Source organism: Rhinolophus sinicus, linkage group LG07, assembly GCF_036562045.2.
Source record: "Rhinolophus sinicus isolate RSC01 linkage group LG07, ASM3656204v1, whole genome shotgun sequence".
In the NCBI taxonomy this organism is placed as follows: domain Eukaryota; kingdom Metazoa; phylum Chordata; class Mammalia; order Chiroptera; family Rhinolophidae; genus Rhinolophus; species Rhinolophus sinicus.
The window spans coordinates 61,683,355-61,708,152 of NC_133757.1; the positions used below are offsets into that span (position 1 = coordinate 61,683,355).

The window sequence follows — 24,798 nt, forward strand, 5'->3', positions numbered from 1 at the left end:
CCAGTGAGATAAAATGTGGAAAAGGAAATTTCCAAAAAGATTGGAAAAAAAGAACAAAGCTGTCATTATTTATAGATGACATGGGGGTTTACATAGGATCTTTCTTCTCTAAAAACTCAAGCAAATTATTAGAAATAATGGGAATGTTTAGCAAGGTGGCTGGGCATAAGATTAATACACACAAGTCAGTTGCATTTCTAGAGTGGAACAACAAAGAGGAGACACCATTTACAATATTATCATGTGATAATAAGACATTATCTAGTAATAAATTTAACAGTTTTACTATTAAAGGAAAAAAATTTAATTAAGAGAAATTAAAGAATTAAATAAACATACACTTTATGAATTGCTTGGAAGATTTAGCATTGTGATTCTCCCCAAGTTATCTATAAATTCAGTGCAAATCCAATCAAAGTCCCAATATGATTTGTATGAAATTGATAAGATTATTCTGATATATGGAAGAATAAAAGGACAAAAACAGCCAGGGCATTTTTGAAAAAGAGGAGCAGGGAGGAATATTTTGCCCTATCAGATATCAATCAGTATTTAGTATGAACTTATAATAATTAAAAACAGTATGCTTTGGGCCAGTTGATTTTAAGGCAGTAAATTTTTATTTTGGGGATTTCTTTAAAAGACTTAAGTTTAATCTTTTGTTACGAATATTTGAAGTTGCCACACCTTGGAAAGCATATTTCCTACGAGCTAAATGGTGTTTAATTAAAATTTGTCACATTTTACAGATGTTAATACAATGGAAGGGTAAAGAATGTTTTGAAATAATGAAAATAACATAGTATGCCAATATTTTGCAAGGGATTTGGGAGATAGGAGTAGATAGCTCTGATTTTAAGGCCAATCTAGATTCAAGTAAAGCTGATCTAGTTTAGTAGTTTCATAAAAATCTTAGGACCTAATTCTGGTGGGAAATAGACAGTGGAACCCCGGGGGAGCTTAAGGTTTTTGTAGAACAATAGAAAACCTTGAACTAATTATAATTAGGTAACTTTTAGAGGTTACTTCAAAGACTTTGTTTTTATATTTACATAGGAATTTATGTTGCCTTGTTTTTCACAGGTTAGCTAAATAAAGTATATTCTCAGGCTTTTTGGCTGTAGGCAAATTGATTTAGGCAAATGGTTATCAGTTGATACTTTGAGAACACTGCAATTGTTTTTCTAGTGAAAGAATAAATCAGTTTGGTTAGCTTATGGTTTTCTTTTGCAAATAATTACATGTCGAGAGCATTCTTACTTTTGATCAATATATTGTACTTTTGAAGAGACTTTTGTTCTTTTCTCATTATAGTGAGGTATTACATATTTTACAAACCTAGTCCTGATAATGTGATAGGATATAAATTTATTTTAAATATCAAATTAAATAAAATATATAAATCAAAGGTTAGCAGAGTGATTCATGAAATAGACTATTTGGAATCTAAATACAGTGGTACCTCGGTTTTCGAATGTAATCCGTTCCGGAAGACCTTCGAGTTATGAAACGTTGAAAACTGAGGTGTGGTTTCCCCATAGAAAGTAATGCAAAATGTATTAAACAGTTCCAGACCTTTAAAATCAACTCCTAAAACTGAAAATTTAGCATGAATTTTGCTATCTAATGATACCATAGATAAATAAAATTTATGGCGTTTGTAGACTAAAATGTTTGTCAACAGAGATGTTTGAAAACCGAGGTACAACTGTAATCAGATATTTCCATATTAATTTTCATGAAGCAGGGATAAGAAAATAATTTTATATCAGGAGTACCCCCCCAAAAGCTCCATATTGTAGACAAAGAATAAAGCCAAGAGAAATTAATGTACAAGTTCACAGAACTCATTATTTACAGAGTCAGAATCTGAACCCAGCTCTTCCGATTCCAGATGTGCTGGAAATATTGTGAAAGAAGAATCAGGAGGTCTGGTGAATAAATTGGAGCTGTGGAAGGAGATACTTGGGGTTGGGTTTTGCTGTAATCTAAATGATCTCCTTATCTCTATTCTTCCCTCCTTCTCTCATTCATCTTTCATACTCTTGATTCTTTTCTCTCATGCTCATTATCTTTGTTAGTGTTATCATTATTTTATAAAATTCATTTAGGAATTCAGTAATCTTAATTAGAATAGATTTTATGTATCAGGTTTTAGAAGCTCTAAAATCTTTGTTTTAATCCATCCACTCAGGTGTACTAGAAATCTTGATGTCATCTTTCATCTTTTCTTCACCCTCCATCTCTGAGTGTTTCTTGGGTTCTACCTCTGAGCTATTTCACACATCTATAACTTTTTTCCCCTTCATGCAGTCTTGTCTGGTTCCAATGCTCCTTCATCGCCTTCTGGATGGTCATTAGCCTCCTAAATGTTCTTCGTAGTCTCTCTTCTATGAAAATTGATTCCTCTACATTAAAGGGTCCATAAACTTGGATGGGAAGACATTACATCTTTATTTTCACTAATTGCATTATGAATAAGGCAGCAATCCACAGTAATATTAGCAGTACTTGTGACTTGGTCACCAATGGAAAGCACAAAGATTTTCATATCACATTACAGTTGTTGAAGATAACTTGAATTATGTCCATGATACTCTGGCATACTTTGAAATTGCAATAGTTACTATATATTCTGCTATATCTTGTTATTTAATGTGGTAATGAGACACATATATTATCTCAGTTTAAAAATAGTTTGATTGCTATATTTCCATTAATTGGTTTTGTGATCTTACTAATATTTCATTTATGCATGTAAAACATTATTCTGTAATAAAAATATTCTAAAATTAAATAATGGTAATAGTTGCACAACTTTGTAAACTAAAAAACACTGAATTGTAAACTTTAAAAGGGTGAATTTTATGTATGTGAATTATAGCTCAATAAAGCTGGTATAAAAATTCTATTCTAACAATGGGTGTACATGTTTCATCAGACTACCAAAAGCATCTATGGTGTGTAAAAAGAATTGCAGACCCCTTCTATTTACCTGGAAATGCTATATTCCCCATCCCTAATTACTACCTGGAAATCTTTGATTAGACATTTTTGCAAAACGCAGCTCAAATATTCCCTCAAAGCCTCTTCTAGCTTCCCCGGGCAGTTCTTTCTGTGTGTTCTTAGGAATGCTCACATATGCCTCTTATGCTTTGAGCCCAGTGCTTGTTATTTACTGTCTCCAGGTTGATAATCCCTTCAGTGTTGGATGGTGACATGATATGTCTTTGTATCCTTAGTACCTGATGTAATGCCAGTCATATAGTGGATGGTCTACTGCTGAGTGAGTGAAAAATGAGGCCTTAGTGTGGTATAAGAAATACATCAGGATGAGAATGTTACTGAGAGGAGGAAAGAAGAGTCATTTACTTTTTTCTACTGAAAATGGTTAATAGTCTCTGCTTTCTAAAAAGTACTTTTCTACAAAGTGTTTTTTGCTGAGATCTTATTGGATCAACAATCAATCACACATTCAAACATACCTCCCTTTCCTTCAGGGAAATTAAAATTTAAAAATACCCAAACTTATCAATTTGTACATTTAAAATGTGTGTATTTTACTGTGTGTAAAGTATATCTCAAAAAAACTAGAAAAAAATTTGAGACTGGAAAACAAAAACATCTAAATGGGATAATGATTGATGAATTAAATGACTGATCTATCATCAAGAGAAATAATATAATGTATCACATGCTCAAATGCCAGTGAGAGTTAGAGATAAAAGGAGAAACCACTGGGAGCCTTTAGTGGTTATTACTCTGTGCAGTGTTTGGTTAGGTAGAGAGGAGGGTGACAGCACTGCAGCAGTGAAAATGGTGAGGACAGAGGCTTGGAAATGGGAAAGAATAAGGCAGTTGAGAGAAAGAGCCAGTTAGGCGATTCCTAGAGTATTTCAGCTGTGACATGCTAAGAATCTTGAGGAAGAATGGCAGTGGTTGGGATAGTTGGGGAAGACGTGATCAAATCAGACTCCAGGGATTAGGGAACTGACTGGATATAACAGGGTAATGGAGGACTCAAAAAATAACTGAAGTATTGGTCTTGGTTAGTTGGTAGAAAAATGATTTATAACAAAATGGAAAAGTGAGAGAACAGGGCAAGTTTTTTGGTGATGGTAAACGATTCTGTTTCTATTGGTTAAAAATATCAAGCTTATTTTTGCATCTAAACTGATTCAAGAATAAGCTACATGTTTTGTAGATATAAAATCATGTTGTACTTTTAATCACACTTTACAACTTTACAATTCTAAGAAAATACTGTGTTAAGAAAATATAGTTTTGTCATCTTTTATATGTGTGTGTGTGTTTCTTTCTTAGATTCCAGTGTAATTAGTGATGTTGTACTTCAAGATTTACTGGCTTATGTGGCTTCAAAACACTCCTATCTGAGAGATCTTCCTCAGAGGCAGCCTCAGAAAATGAACGGAATAGAATTTGTAAAATTGGAGCAGCTTCAGCCTGACGTATTAGTCCATGCAGTATTAAGAGTTGTCGATATCACTATACTGACAGGTAATCATTTTGGGCAACTCTTTAATTTTAGATTACAAAACAAAGATACAAGACCTTCTTAGTGTACCATTTGGTTATCGTTATGTATTAATCATTAGATATTAAAGTATGGTATCACATGTGATAGAATAATGTCAACTAAAATATTCCTTTTCCTTTTCCAGAGGCATTATATAGTTATAGAGGACAGAAGCAAAGGAAAGTTATAGTAACTGTGGAACAGGTCCAAGGTCAACATTATGTGCTTGTATTATGGGGTCGTGGAGCAGACTGGTACCCTCAACTTCAAAGGAAAAAAGGTAAATACACCAAAAAGCATTTAGTCTACGTATTTATAGTTGGGTAAATGATTAATGCTTATGAACCTAAGATGAAGAGAATTTTAAAGGATTAGATTAAATTTGAAATATAAGTGATCATGATTGAATATTCTTCTGCAGATTTCTTCTATTATAATTTTATACCTCCAGTAAGCAATTCAGTAATCTAATAAGTTCTCTATGATTGATGGTGGCAAAATAAAAGCTTCCATTTATTCCCAGGTATACTACTTTACCTTTCTAGTGAAGATCTTATCTCTTTCGGATAATGTTCTTTAAAAATTTAATTTTGGAGAAGCTTCTACAATTTTTTTTTCAGCCAAAGTACTCTGATAAATAAACTTCTCTCTGGTTATAAGGCAGATAGTGGAGTTGTATTAATTCTTTCAAGTCACAATGTTACTGTTTAGTAAATTACTGAGTTCCAGGTTATAATTCCAGTTATTTAAAAAGTATGGGCTATTAGCCACCCATAGAATGTTTATGTTGAAAATGCGACCCGTGATTACATTTTTCTTCAAAGCATAAATTAATAATTTATGATGTATTGAATTAAATGGAATTGATATTTCAATAAATAGTATATTTTCCTTTTGATATTGTGACATCCTATAGTTGTAACAGTCAGATAGAATAATTAATTAATTAGTAGCTTATGACTTACTTTATCCTGTTAAATTAATTGAGATGATTGTGTGACCTATTCTTTTTTACCCAAAAGTTAATGTCTCTTCCCAAACTTTTACTTACAAATACTTAACCCAAATATAGGATCTGCCACATTATCTCTCTTAATCATTAATAGTCTGTGACTAGGATTTGAGATAAATCTGACTTTGGACTTTTATGTTAGGATCAGTGGTAAATATTTGCTTGGTTGAGAAATCTGACAAATGTGTCAATGATAGACTAAATGTTGGTCATTATTGACCAACATTTCATAGCCAGGAGCATGAGTCTAGTGCATGCTGATCAAAATGTAGGTCAAAGGTATTATTCCGGTTCTAATGGAGCTATAGCAAAGCAGATGGCTCCATGCTTAATATGAATATTCTTTTAAAATGAGTAGTTATTTGGTTGATAGAAGAGAAATTATAGTTGTCTCTAGATTATTCTGTGGTTTTTAGGTTAATATTGAAAATGTATGAATCCAGGAATTCAGATGTAGTTGTTCTTTGTTCATTCACTCATTCAGCATACTTTATTTATAACCACCATTTTTAAGTTTTAATATCTACCTCAATACCTCAAGATTATTCTTTTTAAAATGGGACAATACCAATTTTTAATAGTGATCTGAGTAAGTGATTTCTACTTTCAGAAATTGGTAGCATTCTAGCTATTCATTTGGTATTTCTTGAAGCATTCTCTATTGACCTTTATACTGGACACTGCTTTTATTTGTTCCCAAGGATAAAAAAACCACAACTCACATTTAGGTGATACAATCAGAAATGATTATCAAGCAGTTATTACTGAATACTGGAGATAACAGAGTTGATGTTTTTGGGAAGAATAATTCCAAGTTCACGTTCGGTGTGCCTCATATGTGGCAAGCTTTGGTTACAATTTAGGTCCTAATGAGACTATACTAGGAACCTAAATTATACTTCTTAAGAATAATTGGGTATGCATAAAATAAGCTATTCAGAACTAAATGCCATTCCGTGCAATATCCTCCTGAAATTATTTCATAGAAGTCTAATATTTAAAAAATAAATTATAATAAAGTACTCTCATGACATTACTCATTAAACACAGAATAAATGCAAATAATCCCGACACTGCAGTGATTTTCATGCACAATCATAATTATGTCTGCGTGGAGATTTGAAATCCATTCACACCCTAATTCGTGATTCAAACACAGAAATGTATCACAAATTGTCTCAATACCACTCTCCCTCAGACTTCCTAGCCTGACCTGTACACGACTTCTTTCTGGTACTTGAACGTGCCAGTCCTTTTCCTGCCTCATCACCTTGAATTTACATGTTTCTTCTGCCTGGAGTGCTTTTTCCTCCAAGTCTCTCACATGCATGGTTCCTTTATCTTTCAGCTCCAATTTCACATCCTCAGGGAGGCCTCACACATGTGTATACATGACCACTCTCTGTCAGATCACTCTTTGTATTCCATTCGTGCCACTTAACACAACTGAGATTATCTGGCTATTTGCTTGCTTGATAATTAACTAATTTTCTCAGTAGATTGTAAGTTCTGTGTGTACAAGCACCCTCACTAGCTTGTTTACCATTGTGTCCCAATCACACTGTTACTGTGTCTGCCCTGGTAAATGTTTTCTTTATGAATTAGTGAATGAATGAAGAGTAAAGTACAGATCAGACAACCATTCCAAATCCCCATCTTTAAGGAGTAAAAGACTAAAGTTTGAGGAGGAAATAACTTTGCTTGTATCAAATGATAAGAAAAAAATGAGGAAGTAAAAAATGCATGTACATGAAGTTTTGCAATCCTTGGGATGTATTAAGAAATTATATTTAAACTTGGTCACTGAGGCTTGTAGTTAGAACTAGAACTCTACTCTGGTTAACTTAAACAATGAAGGTGGCTGTATTTGAAGTATGCAGGAATATCTCACAGTACATAGGGCAAGAGGGCTTATGGGTTTTGGGGGGACTTGGAACTAGGCGTTGAAAAGCTTTGTTGGTTGCAGGCAACTTCTCCATATATCTGCTTTATGTACTCTGTGCAGACTTTCTCTGCTTCTCCACCATGTGAAAAGCAGATAGTTACTCTGTAGATCCTGATTTTACTTTTTTTAAACTTTCATTTATTTAAGTGTGTTTTTCCAGGACCCATCAGCTCCAAGTCAAGTAGTTGCTTCAGTCTAGTTGTGGAGTGTGCAGCTCACAGTGGCCCATGTGGGGATTGAACCGGCAACCTTAAGAGCACTGTTCTGTAACCAACTGAGCTAACCGGCCGCCCCTTTTACTTTTTTTTCTTTAAGAGACCAGTCCCATTTCCCTGCAAAGAAAATCTTACTGCTCAGATGGAATTTGATTGAATCATCTGTGGCCTGAAGGACAGGGTTCAAAAGTACAAATAGGAATGCCTGAGCTTATTTCGGAGGGTGAGGGAACAGTTATGGGGGCATTTGTAGTCTGGGTGGCCACACAAAAGGTATTCAGTACCAAAGATATGTGTGCTCACTAGCCCAGAGAGACGTGTGTGATGTCTTATTTAGTATAAAAAAATTATAGAACTTCATGTACACTAGGATCCATTGTAATAAAAGTGGATATATAAGTATGTATGTACATTTTAAAATCTGGAGCTATAGATGCTAAAATGCTAGCAATGGCTATCTCTGTATGGTAGTTTTATGTGGCTTTTATTTTTTCTTTACTTTTAGTTTGAATTTTAAGCATGTGTGAAAACTGCATTTACTTTTTAAATATTTTATGAAAAAATTTAAACATGTATACACATTATAAGAAAGGAAAAAAAACTATTAAAATTGTAATACTCAATATATACTGGTAACAAAAGATGAATACAAGTCATGTGTATACATTTTTTGGCATCCCTGGTATATAGAGATAATAATATAATGAACTAAAATACCATTATCCAGCTTATTAAAATATGACCAATCTTACTTCACCTATTACTTCCTTACTCTTTTACTGTCTAAATATTTCACAATGAACATATTTTATCTTATAATTAAAAAATAAAAGGAAACCTTTTTCCTTTTGGAAAAAAAAAGGTAGGTAATGTCTGGAATATCTAGCTAACAATTTGAGAAAAAATAGAATTAAATTAAATTAATATTTTATATTTGTGCCAAAATAAATTCCAGATCCATTGATTCAAATACATTTTTTAAAAAAGAAACAATAAGTAGTTGGAAAAAAAACTAGCAAACTTATTGGAATCCAAAGTTAGTAGGTTAAATAAAATACAGCAACAGAAACTATACTATACATAAAAATCACCATATACAGATTTAAAAGACAAGTGAAAAAAACAGAAAAAAAATGCATTTTTTTAGAAAATAATGCAATGAGCAAAAGACATATCTGTAATGCTAAATAAGCAACAGATATGAACAGGAAAGTCCCAAATAAGAAACAAAAATGGCTAAAAAATATAAGAAAAACTACTCCTACTAGTAATTAAAGACATACAAATAAAATGATGATAGATAATTTCTCTCCTAAGAAATTACAGAGAGGATATGGGGAACTAGTCATTCTCATAAACTATTGAAAATGTAAACTGGCAAAAAACTTCTTGAGGACAATTGATGCTATGAAAGCCTTAGCATTTGTAATACCTTTGGCCTAATAATTATACTTATTCGTCATGGCTATGCATAAAGATGTAGCTAAAAATACAATTATCACGGTACTGTTTATAATAGTGAAAACCTGAGAACCAGCCAACGTGCTCCAAAATAGAGGATTGCTGTAATAATTTTTACGATTTTGGTCTAGCTGTGCAATGGCATATTATGCATATTATAAAATAATGTAAAATAATACTTAATGACATGTAAAGATATATTTGACATATTAAGTAAAAATGAAACAAATTGAAAACAAGTGTTAACTGTTTATTTTGGGGGTGCTGAAATTATGGTTACTATTTATTTACTTAGCTTATCTGTGATTTCTAAGGATGTATTTTGTAATAAGACAAAGCTACTTTAAAAATAGTGACTAGTTTTAAGCAACAACTTGGAATATATACAATTTGGTTTTTCTAATGATGCTCTATTTATATGGATTTACTGACTTGTTCTAAGAGTCTCCACACACAAAACTGTCAAATGAAAGAAACTAAGGAAGCAGGTGGGGTGTGTGAATTAGATTATGATCTGAAGTAAGTGGAAAACTAAAAAGACAGCTGTTATTAGAACACTTAGTGCTAAGAGACCTGTTTTATTGTAGTTTTAATATTGAATTTATTAATATAGGACAAATTTATTAATAAAGAATTTATTAATTTATATAGTAATAGAACATTAAAGTTGTAATGTAGAATTTATTAATCTAGAATATGACTTAATATAGAATATAGAAGTATTAATATTAGTATTTATTAATATAGAATATTTGGCAAGAAGGACTATGCTAGTGGTTTTAAGAAGTAGAATTATTACTGAGGGAATTAAAAATAGGTGCAACTATATCTAAATGCATCCTTTGTTCTGGAAAAATTAGCTAAATAAGAAAACTAAGGTGTTGAAAATCAATGAGAGATATTGATTATGGCAGACGTGTCCATTTCTGTGTCCCTATTATTAAAAAAAATCTTTGCCTGTAGATACCAAAATGAGAATTTGCTACTCTGAGAAGCAGTTGATTATAATAAATTATGACTGTTTAGGAGACCGAGAAATCTTTAGAAAAAATTCTTATTAAAATTATGTCTAGCATCCTTGTCCTATTGCCTTAATACAACATTCATATTTAGTCTCTTTACACCCCACTTCCTTAGTGTGATGGAAGTTATATTTAAGTGATTTAATCAGGTCAGTCTGTTTAGTCTGTTTTTGAGCCTAGATTAATTCCTTTTGGCAACCTTTTGTTTTTATTTGTTTCTTTAAGATTACATTTGGGAATTTAAGTATCTTTTCGTTCAGCGAAATTGCATCCTAGAAAACCTAGAATTGCATACAACACCTTGGTCATCCTGTGAGTGCCTGTTTGATGATGACGTAAGGGCAATTACATTTAAAGCAAAATTTCAAAACAACAGGCCTTCTTTTGTGAAGATATCAGATTTAACAACACACCTAGAGAATAAGTATTCAGGTAAGATCTTTATATACTTAAAATATTGCTTGTTTTAATATAAATAAGGAACCTACCATTTGTGGGAAAAATGTATTTGAATTTAAAAGTGAAATATAGATCTTTGTAAATAACTGCACCAGATAGTGGCATCTTCTTAGCTTTTTGCCTACAATCCTTTGAGGTTAATTTATAATTATTAAGGATCACTCAAAATTTTTTTGTGTCTAGTTACCAGCAGCTCATCATTTAATTCAATCTGCTTTCTAACAGTGAGATTAGTTTGAATTTTCTGTGATTTGAGATACGTGGAACTAAACAGCATGTACACTGTTTTGTTTGGCATCTTTAACTTCGTAAATGCTTTTCAGATGTATCTGTACTGTTGTGCCTATCAGTAATTCATTCCTTTTTATTCGCTTGTATTGTATATTCCGTACTTGTTTGTCTGTTCATCTGTTGATGGACATCAGAGTTATTTCCAGTTCTTGGCTGTTATAAATAAAGTTTCTATAAACATTCATGTATAAAGCATTATATGGACATAGTCTTTTTTTTTATCGTTCATAAATACCTAGGAGTTGAATAAATAGCTGGATTATATGGGAAGTGTATGTTTAACTTTTTAATGAAACTACCATACTATTTTCCAAAAAACAGTTGTACCATCTGCAATGATATTATTATTATTACTTGATATTGCTAATTTGTATCTCCTTTTTTTCCCCCCTGATCAATTTGGCTAGAGGTTTATCAATTTTATTGATCTTCTCAAATAACTACCTTTGGGTTTCATTGATTTTTTTTTTTCCTACTGTGTTTCCCCGAAAATAAGAACCAGTCTTATATTAATTTTTGCTCCAAAAGACACATTAGGGTTTATGTTCATGGGCTGTCATCCTGAAAAATCATGCTAGGGCTTATTTTCCGGGTAGGTCGTATTCTTGGGGAAACACGCTATTTTTCTGTTTTCTATTTTATTGATTTCTGGTCTGATCTTTATTATTTCCTTCTGCTTTTTTGGGTTTCACTTTTTCTCATTTATTAAAGTGGAAATTGAGGTCATTGACATGAGGCTTTTCTTTTCTTCCAGTGTAGGCATTTAATGCCAAACATTTCCTTCTAAGTACAGCTTCTGAGTTCTCTATCCCATGCCCTGTGGATTATGAGCTTTTCCATTCTAGCTGGTGGGAAGGGAAACTACATTTTCCCCAGCTTTGTGCAAGCTTCAGGGATTTTTCCCAGAAATCTTTTCAGATGGTTCTTTCTTTGGCATCTGGTCACATCTACTGGTAAACACTCAGTTGAATTCTCCAGGGGAAACCTCTGCAGCTTTCCAGAGCTTTCTGTTTTTGCAGCTCTCGTCTGTCTAGTACCCTGCCCTGAGAACTCTAGCTCTTTTAGCCTCCCGTACTCAAAGCTCTGGTTTCCTCTCTCAACTCGAGGAAACCAGCCAAGCTCTGCCAGGAGACCCCTTTCCTGCACCACAGCCAGGAAATTCTTGTCTATAAGCTGGGGTCATCACCCAGCTCACTTCTTTTTTTCTATTTCTTAAGGATCACTGCCCTTTGTTGCCTGAGATCCGAGGTCTTGAGAATTGTCGTTTCATACATTTTGTTTGGTTTTTCAATTGTTTCAAGTATCGGAACTGTTTTTTTATACAACACTTCTGACACAAATATGTGGGTTTTCTTTTTCCATACCAACAACCAGTCCTCCAATTCTCGGATCACCAACTGGGTGTCCCACAGTTCAGTTCAATTCTGACCCTACCTACCTAGAGTCAATGTCAGACTGCATAGGTTTAAGGGCAAAGCCCATAACACTGTCCTCACTTCAGGTGCTAGTCAGAAGTATTAGGTGCCAGGATACCCATGCTTCTGTCTGACATGGCTACACAGTTGGGAACTTCCACCGCCCACCCCCCCTTTCAGGTTCAATAATTTGCTAGAATTGTTCATAGAACCCAGGAACACTTTTTATTGATATTTACCAACTTATTATAAAGGATACAACTCAGGAACAGCCAAATGGAAGACATGCATAGGGGAAGGTGTGGGGGAACGGCGTGGAGCTTCCGTGTCCTCTCTGGGTGCCCCACTCTGTGTTCATCAACCCAGAAGCTTTTGATCAAGGACTCATTATGTAGGTATGATTGGTTAAATCATTGGCCATTGGTGATTAACTCCAACTTTTAGAGGTTGTGGGGTGAGGCTGAAAATTCCAACCCTCAAATTATGCCTTGGTGTTTCTGGTGACCACCCCCATCCTGAACCTCTCTATGGGCCTGGCCCCCAGTCACCAGCCACCAGCCATCTGATGAGCATGCAATAGACACTCTTATCACTCTGGAGATTCCAAGGGTTTGGGGAGCTGTGTGCCAGGGCTAGGGACAAAGACACATATTTGTTTTTTATTATACAAAAAGGTTGGAGCATAAATCTAGTCCCTTACTCTACCTTGGCTGAATGCCAGATTAAAATTTTACAAGTTTTAATTCACATAGGTATGGATATATGTTTTTTTTTTTTTTTTTAAGATTTTATTGGGGAAGGGGAACAGGACTTTATTGGGGAACAGTATGCACTTCCAGGACTTTTTTCCAAGTCAAGTTGTTGTCCTTTCAATCTTAGTTGTGGAGGGTGCCGTTCAGCTTCAAGTTGTCCTTTCAGTCGTAGTTGTGGAGGGCGCAGCTCAGCTCCAGGTCCAGTTGCTGTTTCTAGTTGCAGGGGGCACAGCCCACCATCCCTTGCGGGAGTCGAACTGGCAACCTCATGGTTGAGAGGACGCACTCCAACCAACTAAGCCATCTGGGAGCTCAGCAGCAGCTCAGTTCAAGGTGCCGTGTTCAATTTTAGTTGCAGGGGGCGCTGCCCACCATCCCTTGCGGGACGCGTGGAATCAAACTGGCAACCTTGTGGTTGAGAGCCCATGCTCCAACCAACTGAGCCATTTGGGAGGCAGCTCAGTTCAAGGTGCCATGTTCAATCTTAGTTGCAGGGGGCACTGCCCACCATCCCTTGCGGGACTAAAGGAATTGAACTGGCAACCTTGTGGTTGAGAGCCCACTGGCCCATGTGGGAATCAAACCGGCAGCCTTCAGAGTTAGGAGCATGGAGTTCTAACCACCTGAGCCATCGGGCCGGCCCTGTATATATGTTTTACAAGATATAATTATAGCCACTAGCATTATTACATCATAAAAGTAAGATAAGGAGAATGCAAGTACAAAACAAAAACAATATGTAACACGTCTCAAAAACCCCAACTTTTAGTGGAATATAGAGCTTTATTCTCAGAAGAATAATTCCATATACCCAGTTCTGCATTGAAGCATTATTAATACTAATAGTTAATTTAAATTTTATATTTCTGAAAGGTAAATACAAGTGATAGAAAATTTACAAATTTTTATACTGTTAAATTTTATACAACTTTCAAAAATGGAAGTAAGTTATTTGTGGCCACAGAAGACTCTAGATTTATGCTACCTGGTGAAGTCTTGGGTAATGTTGTAGTGTCACGTAAGTTCCTAAAACAATTTATATTTGTGTGCCCTCCTTTTTCCCCCCAAAATCCCCACAGGCTTATGGAGCTGGTCACTGTGAGAAGGAAAACCGTAGACAGAAGAGGGGCTACATTTAATTTGGAGTTATGGAGAAGTCAACCCTCTTATCTACTGCTAACACAAAACAGCTACCTGCTGGAATTAAAGACTTAGAATTAGACTTTAAAAGTCAACAACATCATGAATGACAACAAAATAGGTGGTCACAGTTCTGATGACTGATGGTACCAAGAATATAGACAGCCTCGTTGGTTTTGGGGATGAGGCTGGGAATTGGGAGTATTCTTGCAAACCCTGGAGATTTGCTCCCTATTGGGAAACCGTGCAAAAACTTTGTACTGTTGCACTCAATCCCTGGTAGGTTGTGTCCAGAGAGGCCCTTTTAGCCATTTTCATTCTTGTTATGTTCAACTATGAGGGCTGAATTCATAATGTCTATCATTGTTTATGTGTTTTAAGACAGAAATGGAGAGAGCACATGGAAGTACAAGCAATTTTTTCCTAACCTATTCCATAGTTTAATAAAAGGAGGGAGAAAGGGAGATCAACATGGGAGCATTTCCTAAGAGGGTTTGCTCTCTTTACAAAGTGTACAAAAGCCAGAGGGGGAGGAGGCTGTGCCTGACTCCTTGTAAAGCAATGAAGATGCTTACTGAGCATCTCATCCTGCCATCAGCAGAATGCCAGTGCCCAGCAGGCTGTAAGGCCCTTGAAAGCAGAGTCCGCATTTGTAAGGAACTTTTCTTTTAAAGAGGTGTGTAAATTTGCAAAATGTTAGGAGTTATGTTAACATTCTTCTAAAATTATTCAATTCTTTCATTACATAATTTCTTAGTGATTCAACATGTCTGTGGAAAAGTGTGATATAGAGTCTGCAGTAGTTTATCGGGTATGCTGCCCACTACATACTCTTGTTATTCATGTAGGATATATGACATGATTGGAAGAGATGATGAAACAATCTTTAGGCACTAAAAGACTAAAGCAAACAGAAGGACTTAGGAATAGGAAAGTCACCGTTAATGGCACCAGAAAAGAGAATAGGACACCACAATGATGAGTCCTTGACCTGGATTGTATTACCTGCTAAAAGGACGAAGAACAAACTTAAAGGCTTTAAACTGAATATGGAAAGGAAGGGAGAAGAATGCTCAGATAAACTCATCAGCCTCACTAGACAAAGAACTCAGTATACAATAAGACAAAGATAAATTAGGAAAAAAGAATATCTGGTGGGTAATAGATACTTAGTATTTGTTAACATGTGAATTAACATGAGCCACTGAGCATGCCTGAGGTTCCTGGTGAGTCACACTTTTAGTAAATGAGGACGCTCATTGCGCAGCATGAGCATGCATGATGATGGCCAGGAAATCGAAAAAGAAAGTTTAGAAAGAGGATAAGCTAGTGGTATATTATTTGTGGACAAAATAGAGAATAGAATAATTCACCTCCTATTTGGCTTTAGATGGTGATCAATTAAAAAAACAGAATAGAGGGCAAGGAGAGAAGGTATATTAGCCAGTTTCAAGTGTTTGACTGGATTTCTCCTAAAAGAGGGATTAAACTTATTTTGCATGATTCCAGGGGGCAGGGAGAAAGACAACATCCACCTGTTCAGCCAAATTCGCTAAATAAATCTTCACTCTAAGTTGCAGGCAGGTCACCCCTTACATTCCAGTGTTAATACGAGGCCAGAAGTGAGTAAGATTATTTAGGGAAAGAACGAAGAGAAGACCAAGGACAAGACCTTGGGTGTACCCGTTAGTATATGTAACTGTGCATCAACTACGCAATTAACCATGTTTATAAATTAAAGTTATAACTTTGGTCCTCTATAACATTTCTTTTTATTTGTCTCTTGTAGGAGTGATTCTCATCCAAGCCCGGATTTCACAGCTAGTGTTTCCTACTACAGCAGCTCAGAACGTAGTTCTAAATGCTCGCAGTTCTCTGAAGAGCATTTTCTCTTCTCTTCCCAACATTATATATATTGGCTGTGCTAAATGTGGATTAGAACTAGACACAGATGAGAACAAGATCTACAAACAGTGTTTCAGCTGTTTGCCATGTACTAGCAAGAAAACATACTACAGGTGAGGCAACTAATAAGCAAGCCAATTGGATGGAAAATATTTATTTTTATAGAACTTGAAATGACCCCCCCAAATTACACATATCAACTCTTTTCTAATGGGAACTAACTAGAACTAACCCAAGAGAATAAATTTCTCCCCTGAGTGATAATAGCTATTTATGAAAGCAAAAATTGCTCCGTAATCATAACAGGAATGTTTAAAAGCAGTAATTGGGAGATTTTATTGTCTTGAAGCAGCTATACTTAAGAAAATTTTTACCTGTTTATACTTTTAACCAAGATCTAAATAGTTCAGAAGGCATTCACTTTCCCACCTTAATATATAAGTGGAATTTAAAGGTTAAAAGTATTATATGATCTAACCTATGAATTGTGGAAGCAATTAGGTTGGTGCGAAAGTAATTGCGGTTTAAAAGGTTAATGCAAAAAGCACAATTACTTTTGCACCAACCTAATAGTAAAGTGTACCTTTCTGTACCTCTGTCTTCCCAACTTCACATTAGAAATTAAGGATAGTAAATGTTCTATGGTAAAATGGCTAACCAACTCAGTTTAAACTCATTGTTTTTCAAATAACAAATGTTCAAAGTCTTGGATAATCTTTTTACTTTATAAACCACATGGCTTTACAAAATAGCACTCAATTTTAGGACATTTTCATCACCCCCTCCCCCAAAGGTCCCGTACTGAATTATCAGTCACTTTTCCTTCCCCTTTTCTCCATCTCAGCGTTTGGATTGTTCCCACGTTTTGGCTATTATAATTAATACTACTGTGCACATTCATGTACAAATTTTTGTGTGGATGTGTGTCTTCATTACTCTTGGGTATATACTCAAGAGTAGAATTGCTGGGTCATATGGTAAGTCTATGTTTAACCTTTTGAGGAACTGTCAAACTGTTTTCCACAGCTGCTGTACAACTTTACATTTTCACCCACAATGTATGAGGGTTGCAGTTTCCCGACATCCTTGCCAATACTTTTTATTATCTGTTTTTCTTTTGGTTGCTTGTGCTTTTGGTATCATACCTAAGAAAGGTATCATTCCTAAGCCAAGCGCATGAAGATTTCCTCCTATAAATTAGGAAATTTTCTAAAATTCCTTCTAAGAATTTTACGTATAGGTCCATGATTTATTTTGAGTTAATTTTTGTGTATGGTGTATGTGTATAGTTACATTCTTTTGCATGTAACTATCCAGTTGTCCCAGGATTATTTGTTGAAAAGACTAATCTTTCCCCATTGAATCATCCTGGCACCATTGCCAAAAAGCTTCTTGTCTTTTTCTCCCACTAAACTCCGAAGTTCTTCAAGTGAAGGTACCAGATCTGCCTTGGTCACTAGTGTATATACTGTCAATCAATTTTGACCAAGAACTGCAAGGCAAACAAAAGGTTTATTTTAGGGTCTTTTAGGAGTTGCAATTTTGAAGACACAGATTTGGGTAGAAACCCAAATGTGCTCTGAGAGGGGGAAGAAAAGGACAGAATTTATAAAGACAGAAAAGGGGGGCTTCCAGAGGGATTACACAAGTTGCTTTGAAAGAGCTGTGATTGGTGCTGGCAAGCAGACTTACAATATGCTATACATGATTAATTGCTTATGTCTTTTGCTAGGTGAAAGATTTATTTCTTAATAGAGAGTTCAGTGATGCAGTACTAATTCCAGGGACTATATCAGGATGTAGCCATTTGCGTTTTAGCCCAGTTCAAAAGTTCAGTTTCACATGGAGGGTGTGTGTTAGCTCAGCTTCCTGGAGGTCTCCTGACTCCATTTTAAACTGCCCTCTTGACAATATCAACTCCATTTTACTATTTTTCTTTTACAATGCCCAGTACTTAGCACAGTGGATGGTACATAATCACTGTTTAATATGTATTTGTTGAAGTAAAGAATGGAGGAAGAGAGATAGCCTGGGAAAGAGTGTAGAGTGAAAAAGAGGAAAGGACAACATCATATGGGGGAAGGGGGAAGTAGGTTTTTACAGGGAAAATCAGTAGTGTTGTTTTAGCTGTTACACTGAATTCCCCTATATTCATGAGTCTGTTTCTAAATTCTGTTCTCAATTTATTTTTTAAATTTATTTTTAAAAGAGGTAATACATATTGTGATAAAAATGCAAACTATAAAGGAACGGTATAAAAAAAAAAGTAAAAGTCTTTTGCCCCATCCACTCCCTCCACCATCAATGCTATTTTCATGCTTGTTAGAAGTTTTTTTTTGTATTCTTCCAGTAATTTATTATGCTAATACCAGCACACATATATCCCTTTCTTTAAAAGTACATACATAGATAGAATAATATTATTATATTGTTTTGTTCACATTGTTTGTTGCTTAGAGCATATCATGGCGTGCCTTCCCTAATGGCTCTTACAATCTTCCTCGTTCTTTTTCATGCCACATTGCATACCATTGCATGACATACTGAAAATTGTTTATCTAGTTCCCTATTTACTGACACACAAAAGAGTTTTTGTGTGTTCTTTTTAATAAATTTTATTGGAGGCGTATGTTTCTCCAGGGCCCATCAGCTCCCAGTCATTGTCCTTCAATCTAGTTGTGGAGGGCACAGCTCAGCTCCAAATCCAGTCGTTGTTTTCACTCTTTAGTTGCAGGGGGCACAGCCCACCATCCCATGTGGGAATTGAACCAGCAACCTTGTTGTTGAGAACTCATGCTCTAACCAACTGAGCCATCTGGCCATCCCTCTGTAAGGTCAGTGGCAGCTCGTTGTCTTCAATCTAGTTGTGGAGGGTGCAGCTCATTGGCCCATGTGGGAATTGAACTGGCAACCCCGTTGTTCAGAGCTCGCGTTCTAACTAACTGAGCCATCCGGCCGCCCAAAAGAGTTTGTTTTTGATAGGAAAGAACCCAGTAGAAAAGAATAACTTGAAATTGTGATTGTGAAATATGTGGTTATCATCTTTATTTTTGTTTCAAAAAATAATTTACACAACAGTGTAAAATAATGTTTTTTTATATTAGTACCTGAAATTATAAGATGAATATGGAATAAATCTAATTTATTGTTTTATGATTTGAAACTTGTCTTAAAATGCCTTTCTCTTGTTTCTAGGATGTTTCAGAACACGTAGAGTTGCTTTAGAAATTAAAATTAACCCTGCATAAAAACCTAGTGCTTTCTGAAATTATATTGCATTTAAACATATTTTTAAGTTTGAAAATCTTTTTTGAAGGTCATGTGCTATTTACTCTTTTATAGGCCAGCTTTAATGACCATAGTTGATGGAATATATAAGGTTTGCATCCATGTAGGATCAAAGGTCATAGAGAAAATTCTTCTCAACATTTCTCCTGACTGGCTCAACAAAATTATAGGTAAGATATCAACACACCATCAAGAGGTTATTCTTGGTGAAACCATTCATTTCAGGAGCGTATATTGGAACAGAAAGAACACTAGACTGTAAACTGAGGTTTATTTCTGTCAGTATAAAAGTAGAAGGATAATTTAGCTGAGTGAAGCATAAGATTATGCAAGTTGGAGGGTAAGACTTACTCTATGTTTGTCTCAGCACATGAATAGAGGGAAGCAAGCACCTAATCTCTTTTTACTTTAAATTCTCAATTAGTAAGCAAAAACACTAGGACCTTAGCTTTTTAAATTTTATTTATTTATTTATTTATTTATTTATTTATTTATTTATTTATTACCTTAGCTTTTTAAAAATACATTTACTGGAATGACATTGGTTAATAACACTATATAAGTTTCAGGTGTATAATTCTATAATACATAATCTGTGTCTTGCATTGTGTGCTCACCATGCAAAGGTTAGTCTCCTTCCATCACCATATATTTGACACCCTTCACTCTCTTCATCCTCCCTGCATCCCCCTTCCCCTCTGGTAACCACCATACTGTGAGCACCTTAGTTTTATAATAGGTAAGTAAATGAATGTGTGACACAATGACGTGAAGATAGTCTACTGTCAGTGGAGAGGATTTGCAGTATCTTCAGCTATAATGCTAAGTGTAGTCAGTGGCTAAAAACAAAGTGAAGGTAACCCATTTGTCAGGTGATCTAACTCCCTACCTTTCCTCATTAGCCTCAGACTCTAAGCAGACGAGCTAATCTGTTTTCTATTGATTCCTCTGTCTTAATAGTGGATTTTTATTTTATTGCTTTTTTGTATGTTTAGTAATTTTTGCTTGAATGCTGAACATTACATATAGAACAAGACAGACTGAGGTAAACAGGTTTTTACACACACACATACACACACACTCTTGTGTATATATATAAATATCACTATGATAAGAACTGTAGACTGGATAAATATAAGAGTACTTTTCTGATATGGACATACCGTTTTTGTTTAAGGCTTAATTTAGGAAAATGTTAATCTCAGTTCTTTCCTCTATTGTTTTAAGAAGCCAGTAGCTGCGCTATAACAGGACATGCTGTCAGTGTAAATGGCGCATTATTTGTGCCTTCTCTCCATGATCAACAGGAATTGCATGTCATCATTCTAGAGTAACTTCAGCAACCTGTGGCTGTTAGGTTGGTGCAAAAGTAACTGCGGTTTTTGCCATTTTTTAACCTTTTAAACTGCAATTACTTTTGCACCAACTTAATAGAAAGGGAAGGGATAGCAAGAGAAATTTAAACTGGGGGTGGGACTTGAGAAACCAAGGGAAAAAACGAACCCTTCAATGTGTGTGTCTCTGGCCACCTGGAAAGGACAGTGAGAGCTGTGTGTTCATTTGCGTCTTCTTCAGTCCCTTCCTCAGAGATCACCTATGGCCTGGTCGCAGCAGACTTGTTCCACTCCCTGTTGGCAGGGGGCGGGGCGCCTTGTGTAATGAAGATGCAGAGCCTCTTTGTGTTAGATGAAAACAGCTACCCGCTGCAACAAGATTTCTCTCTACTGGACTTTTATCCCTACAATGTAAAGCACGCAACCTGTGCCATGCCCTGAGACTGGATGGAGAAACTGCAGGCACTTCAGGAAAGACTATGGAAATTATTTGTCTTTCGAAACAAATGAATGACAGGACTTCTGCTTAGCATTTTAAAATATATTTTATAAAGAGCTAAATAAATATATTTTATAAAGAGCTAAATATATAAATTAAAACTTTTTTCTAAGAAATTCTATGAGTTTTGTTTGTTTTATTTTCTCCTTTCTTGCTTCTAGTGAAATGATCTAGCAACAAAGGCAATACATTCCTCAGGAATGAAAGGGTCACTTTATACGGTCCCTGCTCCATTCCAGGCAGTGTACCAAGTACTGGGGATACAGACGTAAGACATTTCTTCAGGAATTGCTTTTCTGCTCCACTCACAAACTCTAAGTGCTTTCCTTATTCCTACTTTAATAAGCTATCAACATGAAATGATTTCCTTGCTTTTAACTGTACATGATAATGGATTAGTTTGTATAAGCCTATGTTTAGACAAGCTCAAGGTAAGTATGTCTCTCTATAAAGAACCATTGAAAATGAAGGAAACAAGGTCATCCTTCAACCCATTTTATAAAGGGAGGAAGAGAGTCATATTGTTAGTTCATTTCTAGGATTTGAGTGCCATACTGAATTTACTTACCAACAAACATCTAGCAGTTTGTTCTCTTGTTATGATTATAGAAGCTTGTATAAAATGGTAGTCATCAATGAGGAAATAGGGAGTGGTACTTAACCTGTAAGTTTGGAGTATGCTGAGAGGTAGTAGATTAGTAATATTGCTTGAAAATAACGAAATTTATGATGATATGAACAAGTTTAATTTACTATGTGTGTGTTTTGTTAAATTCTTTTCATTCATTGAAACTGTCTTCTCAAATTCAGGCTTTTTAAAAAAACTTGGCTTCCCTAAAAATGAATCTTAGGAGTTTTGTGATTCTCCCAAAAACAATATGCAAAAATGTGTGTGTGAGAGTGCATACATACAAAAGTATGTTTTTCTGTGGAGTAGGGTCCCTACTTTTCAACAAATCCTCAGAGAGATCTTTGACCAATAAAAGAAAAAAAGGTAGAAACATTTACTTTGTGAGTTAATTCATGGGGAAGATAGGGAGATTAGATCAAATGATTGCTAAGCTTTTATCTGGCAGCTAGTAAGGTGAGTAGAGAAAGATCTGTCCCATTTTGTATCTAGAGATACTGGAATTCAAACAAAATAGTTGGCGCTCATGGATAATACATCTAACGAGTGATGAAACTGGAGCCTGGAGCTGATGTCCTCTAATCCATGTCTTTCAACCATAACCACAGTAGGTGCAAACTCAGAGTTCTGACATAAAAATTTTCCCAATCAGTATAAGTCCATTGAGAGAGCTATTCTCTTAAGTTTACCCTTCTCTGCTTTGTCCCCAAGATGTGGCCTAATCCCTATGTCAACCAAAACAATCTTTTGAAATAGATGGCTCTTCACATCCTATTGGGAAGAAGTCTTTAAGCCATTCTGAGTGAGACAAAGAATACCCGGTCACACCAATATCTCTTCCCAGCCTTTGGTATATATTTCATGGGTTAACGCACATTTCCAGGAACCCTTATTTAGGCTGAAAACTATTGCCTCCTGTTCTGAGGAATCTAACCTATGCCTAGAAATTGCTTAATCGGGATCCTAGCTGTTTTACCTGTCTGAAATATGAGTATATTAAACCTACTCTATGCATTTTCGTTTTAGGGTAGCCTAAGTGTGTCAGCCAGTTCAGCGGTTCTGTATCTGGCAATCGCATGGTAGGCATTTTAGGTAGACCTCATTCTTCATCTCCTGATAGTTCAGCTGACAGGGATGCTCTCCCATCTCAGAGAAACATTGGGACTTGATATTAACTTAGCTTTCCCAAATGTATAGTTTCTCTAACAGCTATTAGAGGCATTCATATGTGCTAAATTTCCTTTTACTTCTTGGGGTTTTTTTTTGGGGGGAGGGGTTCTGATCTTCAAGGGAGATGACAAAATTGGACATGTGATCCATCCTGCAGACACTTGCTGAGTACAACACGAATATAAAGAAGTAAGAAGGCCTGTCTTCAGTGAGTTCATACACAAGCTGGTGAAGAAATATTTTAAACAAAATAATAGTGCTGGGATTAAAGCTGTGTGGAAAAGGCAGAAGAAGTAATAGAACAGGTTTATTAGCACTCTTGGTGGCAAGTGATAAAAACCCAACTCACACTAGCTTGAGCAAAAAGGGGGAGCTATTGGTTCATATAACTGAGGGTGGTACTAGCCTAAAGCACACTTGAATCCTTTGGCTTAAATTGTGTCATCTGGTTGCCCCTAATTCTTTTCCTTTCCTTCCATTTCTCCTGTTTCTCTCCTTGCCCTGTTCTCTCCCCAACTACGTGTTTGTATTTTTCCCCTCTCCTTTCCCTCCTTCATCTTTCCCTCTTTTCTTTTTATCTTTCCCACCTATGGTCACGGAGAAGAGATGACCATAGGAAGCACCATACTTACTTCTTTACAGAAAGAGGCTCTCTTTGCTGATGTCACATAGCAAATTTCATGGAAGAACTCTGATGGACTCTGCTTAGATTACCTGCCCTCCCCCTGTGACCAGGGGTGAGTGGGACACGCATTGAACCACATAGGACAAAAGGAGCCCACCATTAATGAAAAGAGAGCCCTAGGCAGACAAACATGTCTGTGGCCATGGAAGATGCAAGAAGGCTTCAAAGATAAAATATTTAACCTGCATTTTAAAATACGGGAGGTGTTCATAACAACAGAGTGATGGGCATACAATAGCATATTTGGAAAAATGGAACATCTCAAACGGGGCTGAAAAAAATGAATACCATCCCCTACTCCTTGAATGAACAAGTGAGGCATAAGACAGTGCAACCAAGACAATACATTTCTGAAGAAATCTTAACTCACAAAGCAACAGAGGTTTTATCTATAGGTTCAATTTAGTATGTGAAAACATTGATTTGTGCAAAGCACTGAATTACATTTTTTAGTGGACACCAATGACATGACTGAGATGCCATACCAATTCTTCAGCCGTAGAGTATTACTCTGGAATGCTGGGAAACCACAGACAAGTTCTATCATATCGCAAATATTTGAGTTACCATTGTAATTCAGTCTTTGAAATATGGTTTGTTATGAGTTAAAATGAATCTAGAAATTGAATCTAAGAACATTAATGACAAATTTACTATAACACTTCATGTTCTAAAATTCACATTCATTGGGTTTGAAGTAGACCAAAAGAGGGCTTTTATTCCATAATGTTATTGTGAAAAAGTAGACAGTTCTGTAAAGTTTTGATAGATAACTTTCACAGTGGTCATAAAATTTCATCCCCAGAATTCTCCTAAACTTCTGTGATATGAGGCCCTCATTAGACTTATATTCCTTTAGCAGCACAACCTACGTAGGTGACATGGTTTTCTTACAAGAAAATACCTGTAGTTTCTCAGAACAATACAGAATGAAACAGAAAAACTAACCATCCTTACGTCTTTCATTTTAAATGATAAATTTGTATCCTGGCGGGATTCTAGGTGGTGCGATACAGGTCGTGAATCAGAACGATTATAAT

The 24,798-nt window shown here is 35.5% G+C and overlaps 1 protein-coding gene across 15 annotated transcripts in view; it reads left to right on the top strand.

The window, feature by feature from the left end:
- SHLD2 (shieldin complex subunit 2) overlaps positions 1-21,391 on the top strand; it is a 104,733-nt gene extending 83,342 nt beyond the window's left edge. For 14 of the 15 annotated variants that reach the window (XM_074337216.1, XM_074337221.1, XM_074337226.1 and 11 more), the window contains 6 exons: positions 4,324-4,518; positions 4,683-4,817; positions 10,418-10,624; positions 16,039-16,267; positions 19,497-19,612; positions 21,018-21,391. In XM_074337216.1, coding sequence (XP_074193317.1) covers positions 4,324-4,518; positions 4,683-4,817; positions 10,418-10,624; positions 16,039-16,267; positions 19,497-19,612; positions 21,018-21,217 — 1,082 coding nt within the window. In that variant the 3' untranslated portion in view covers positions 21,218-21,391. Of the gene's footprint in view, positions 1-4,323; positions 4,519-4,682; positions 4,818-10,417; positions 10,625-12,611; positions 12,753-16,038; positions 16,268-19,496; positions 19,613-21,017 lie in introns of those variants that run through there. The other variant, XM_074337228.1, reaches the window with a different exon arrangement.
- Positions 21,392-24,798: the final 3,407 nt, after the last annotated feature.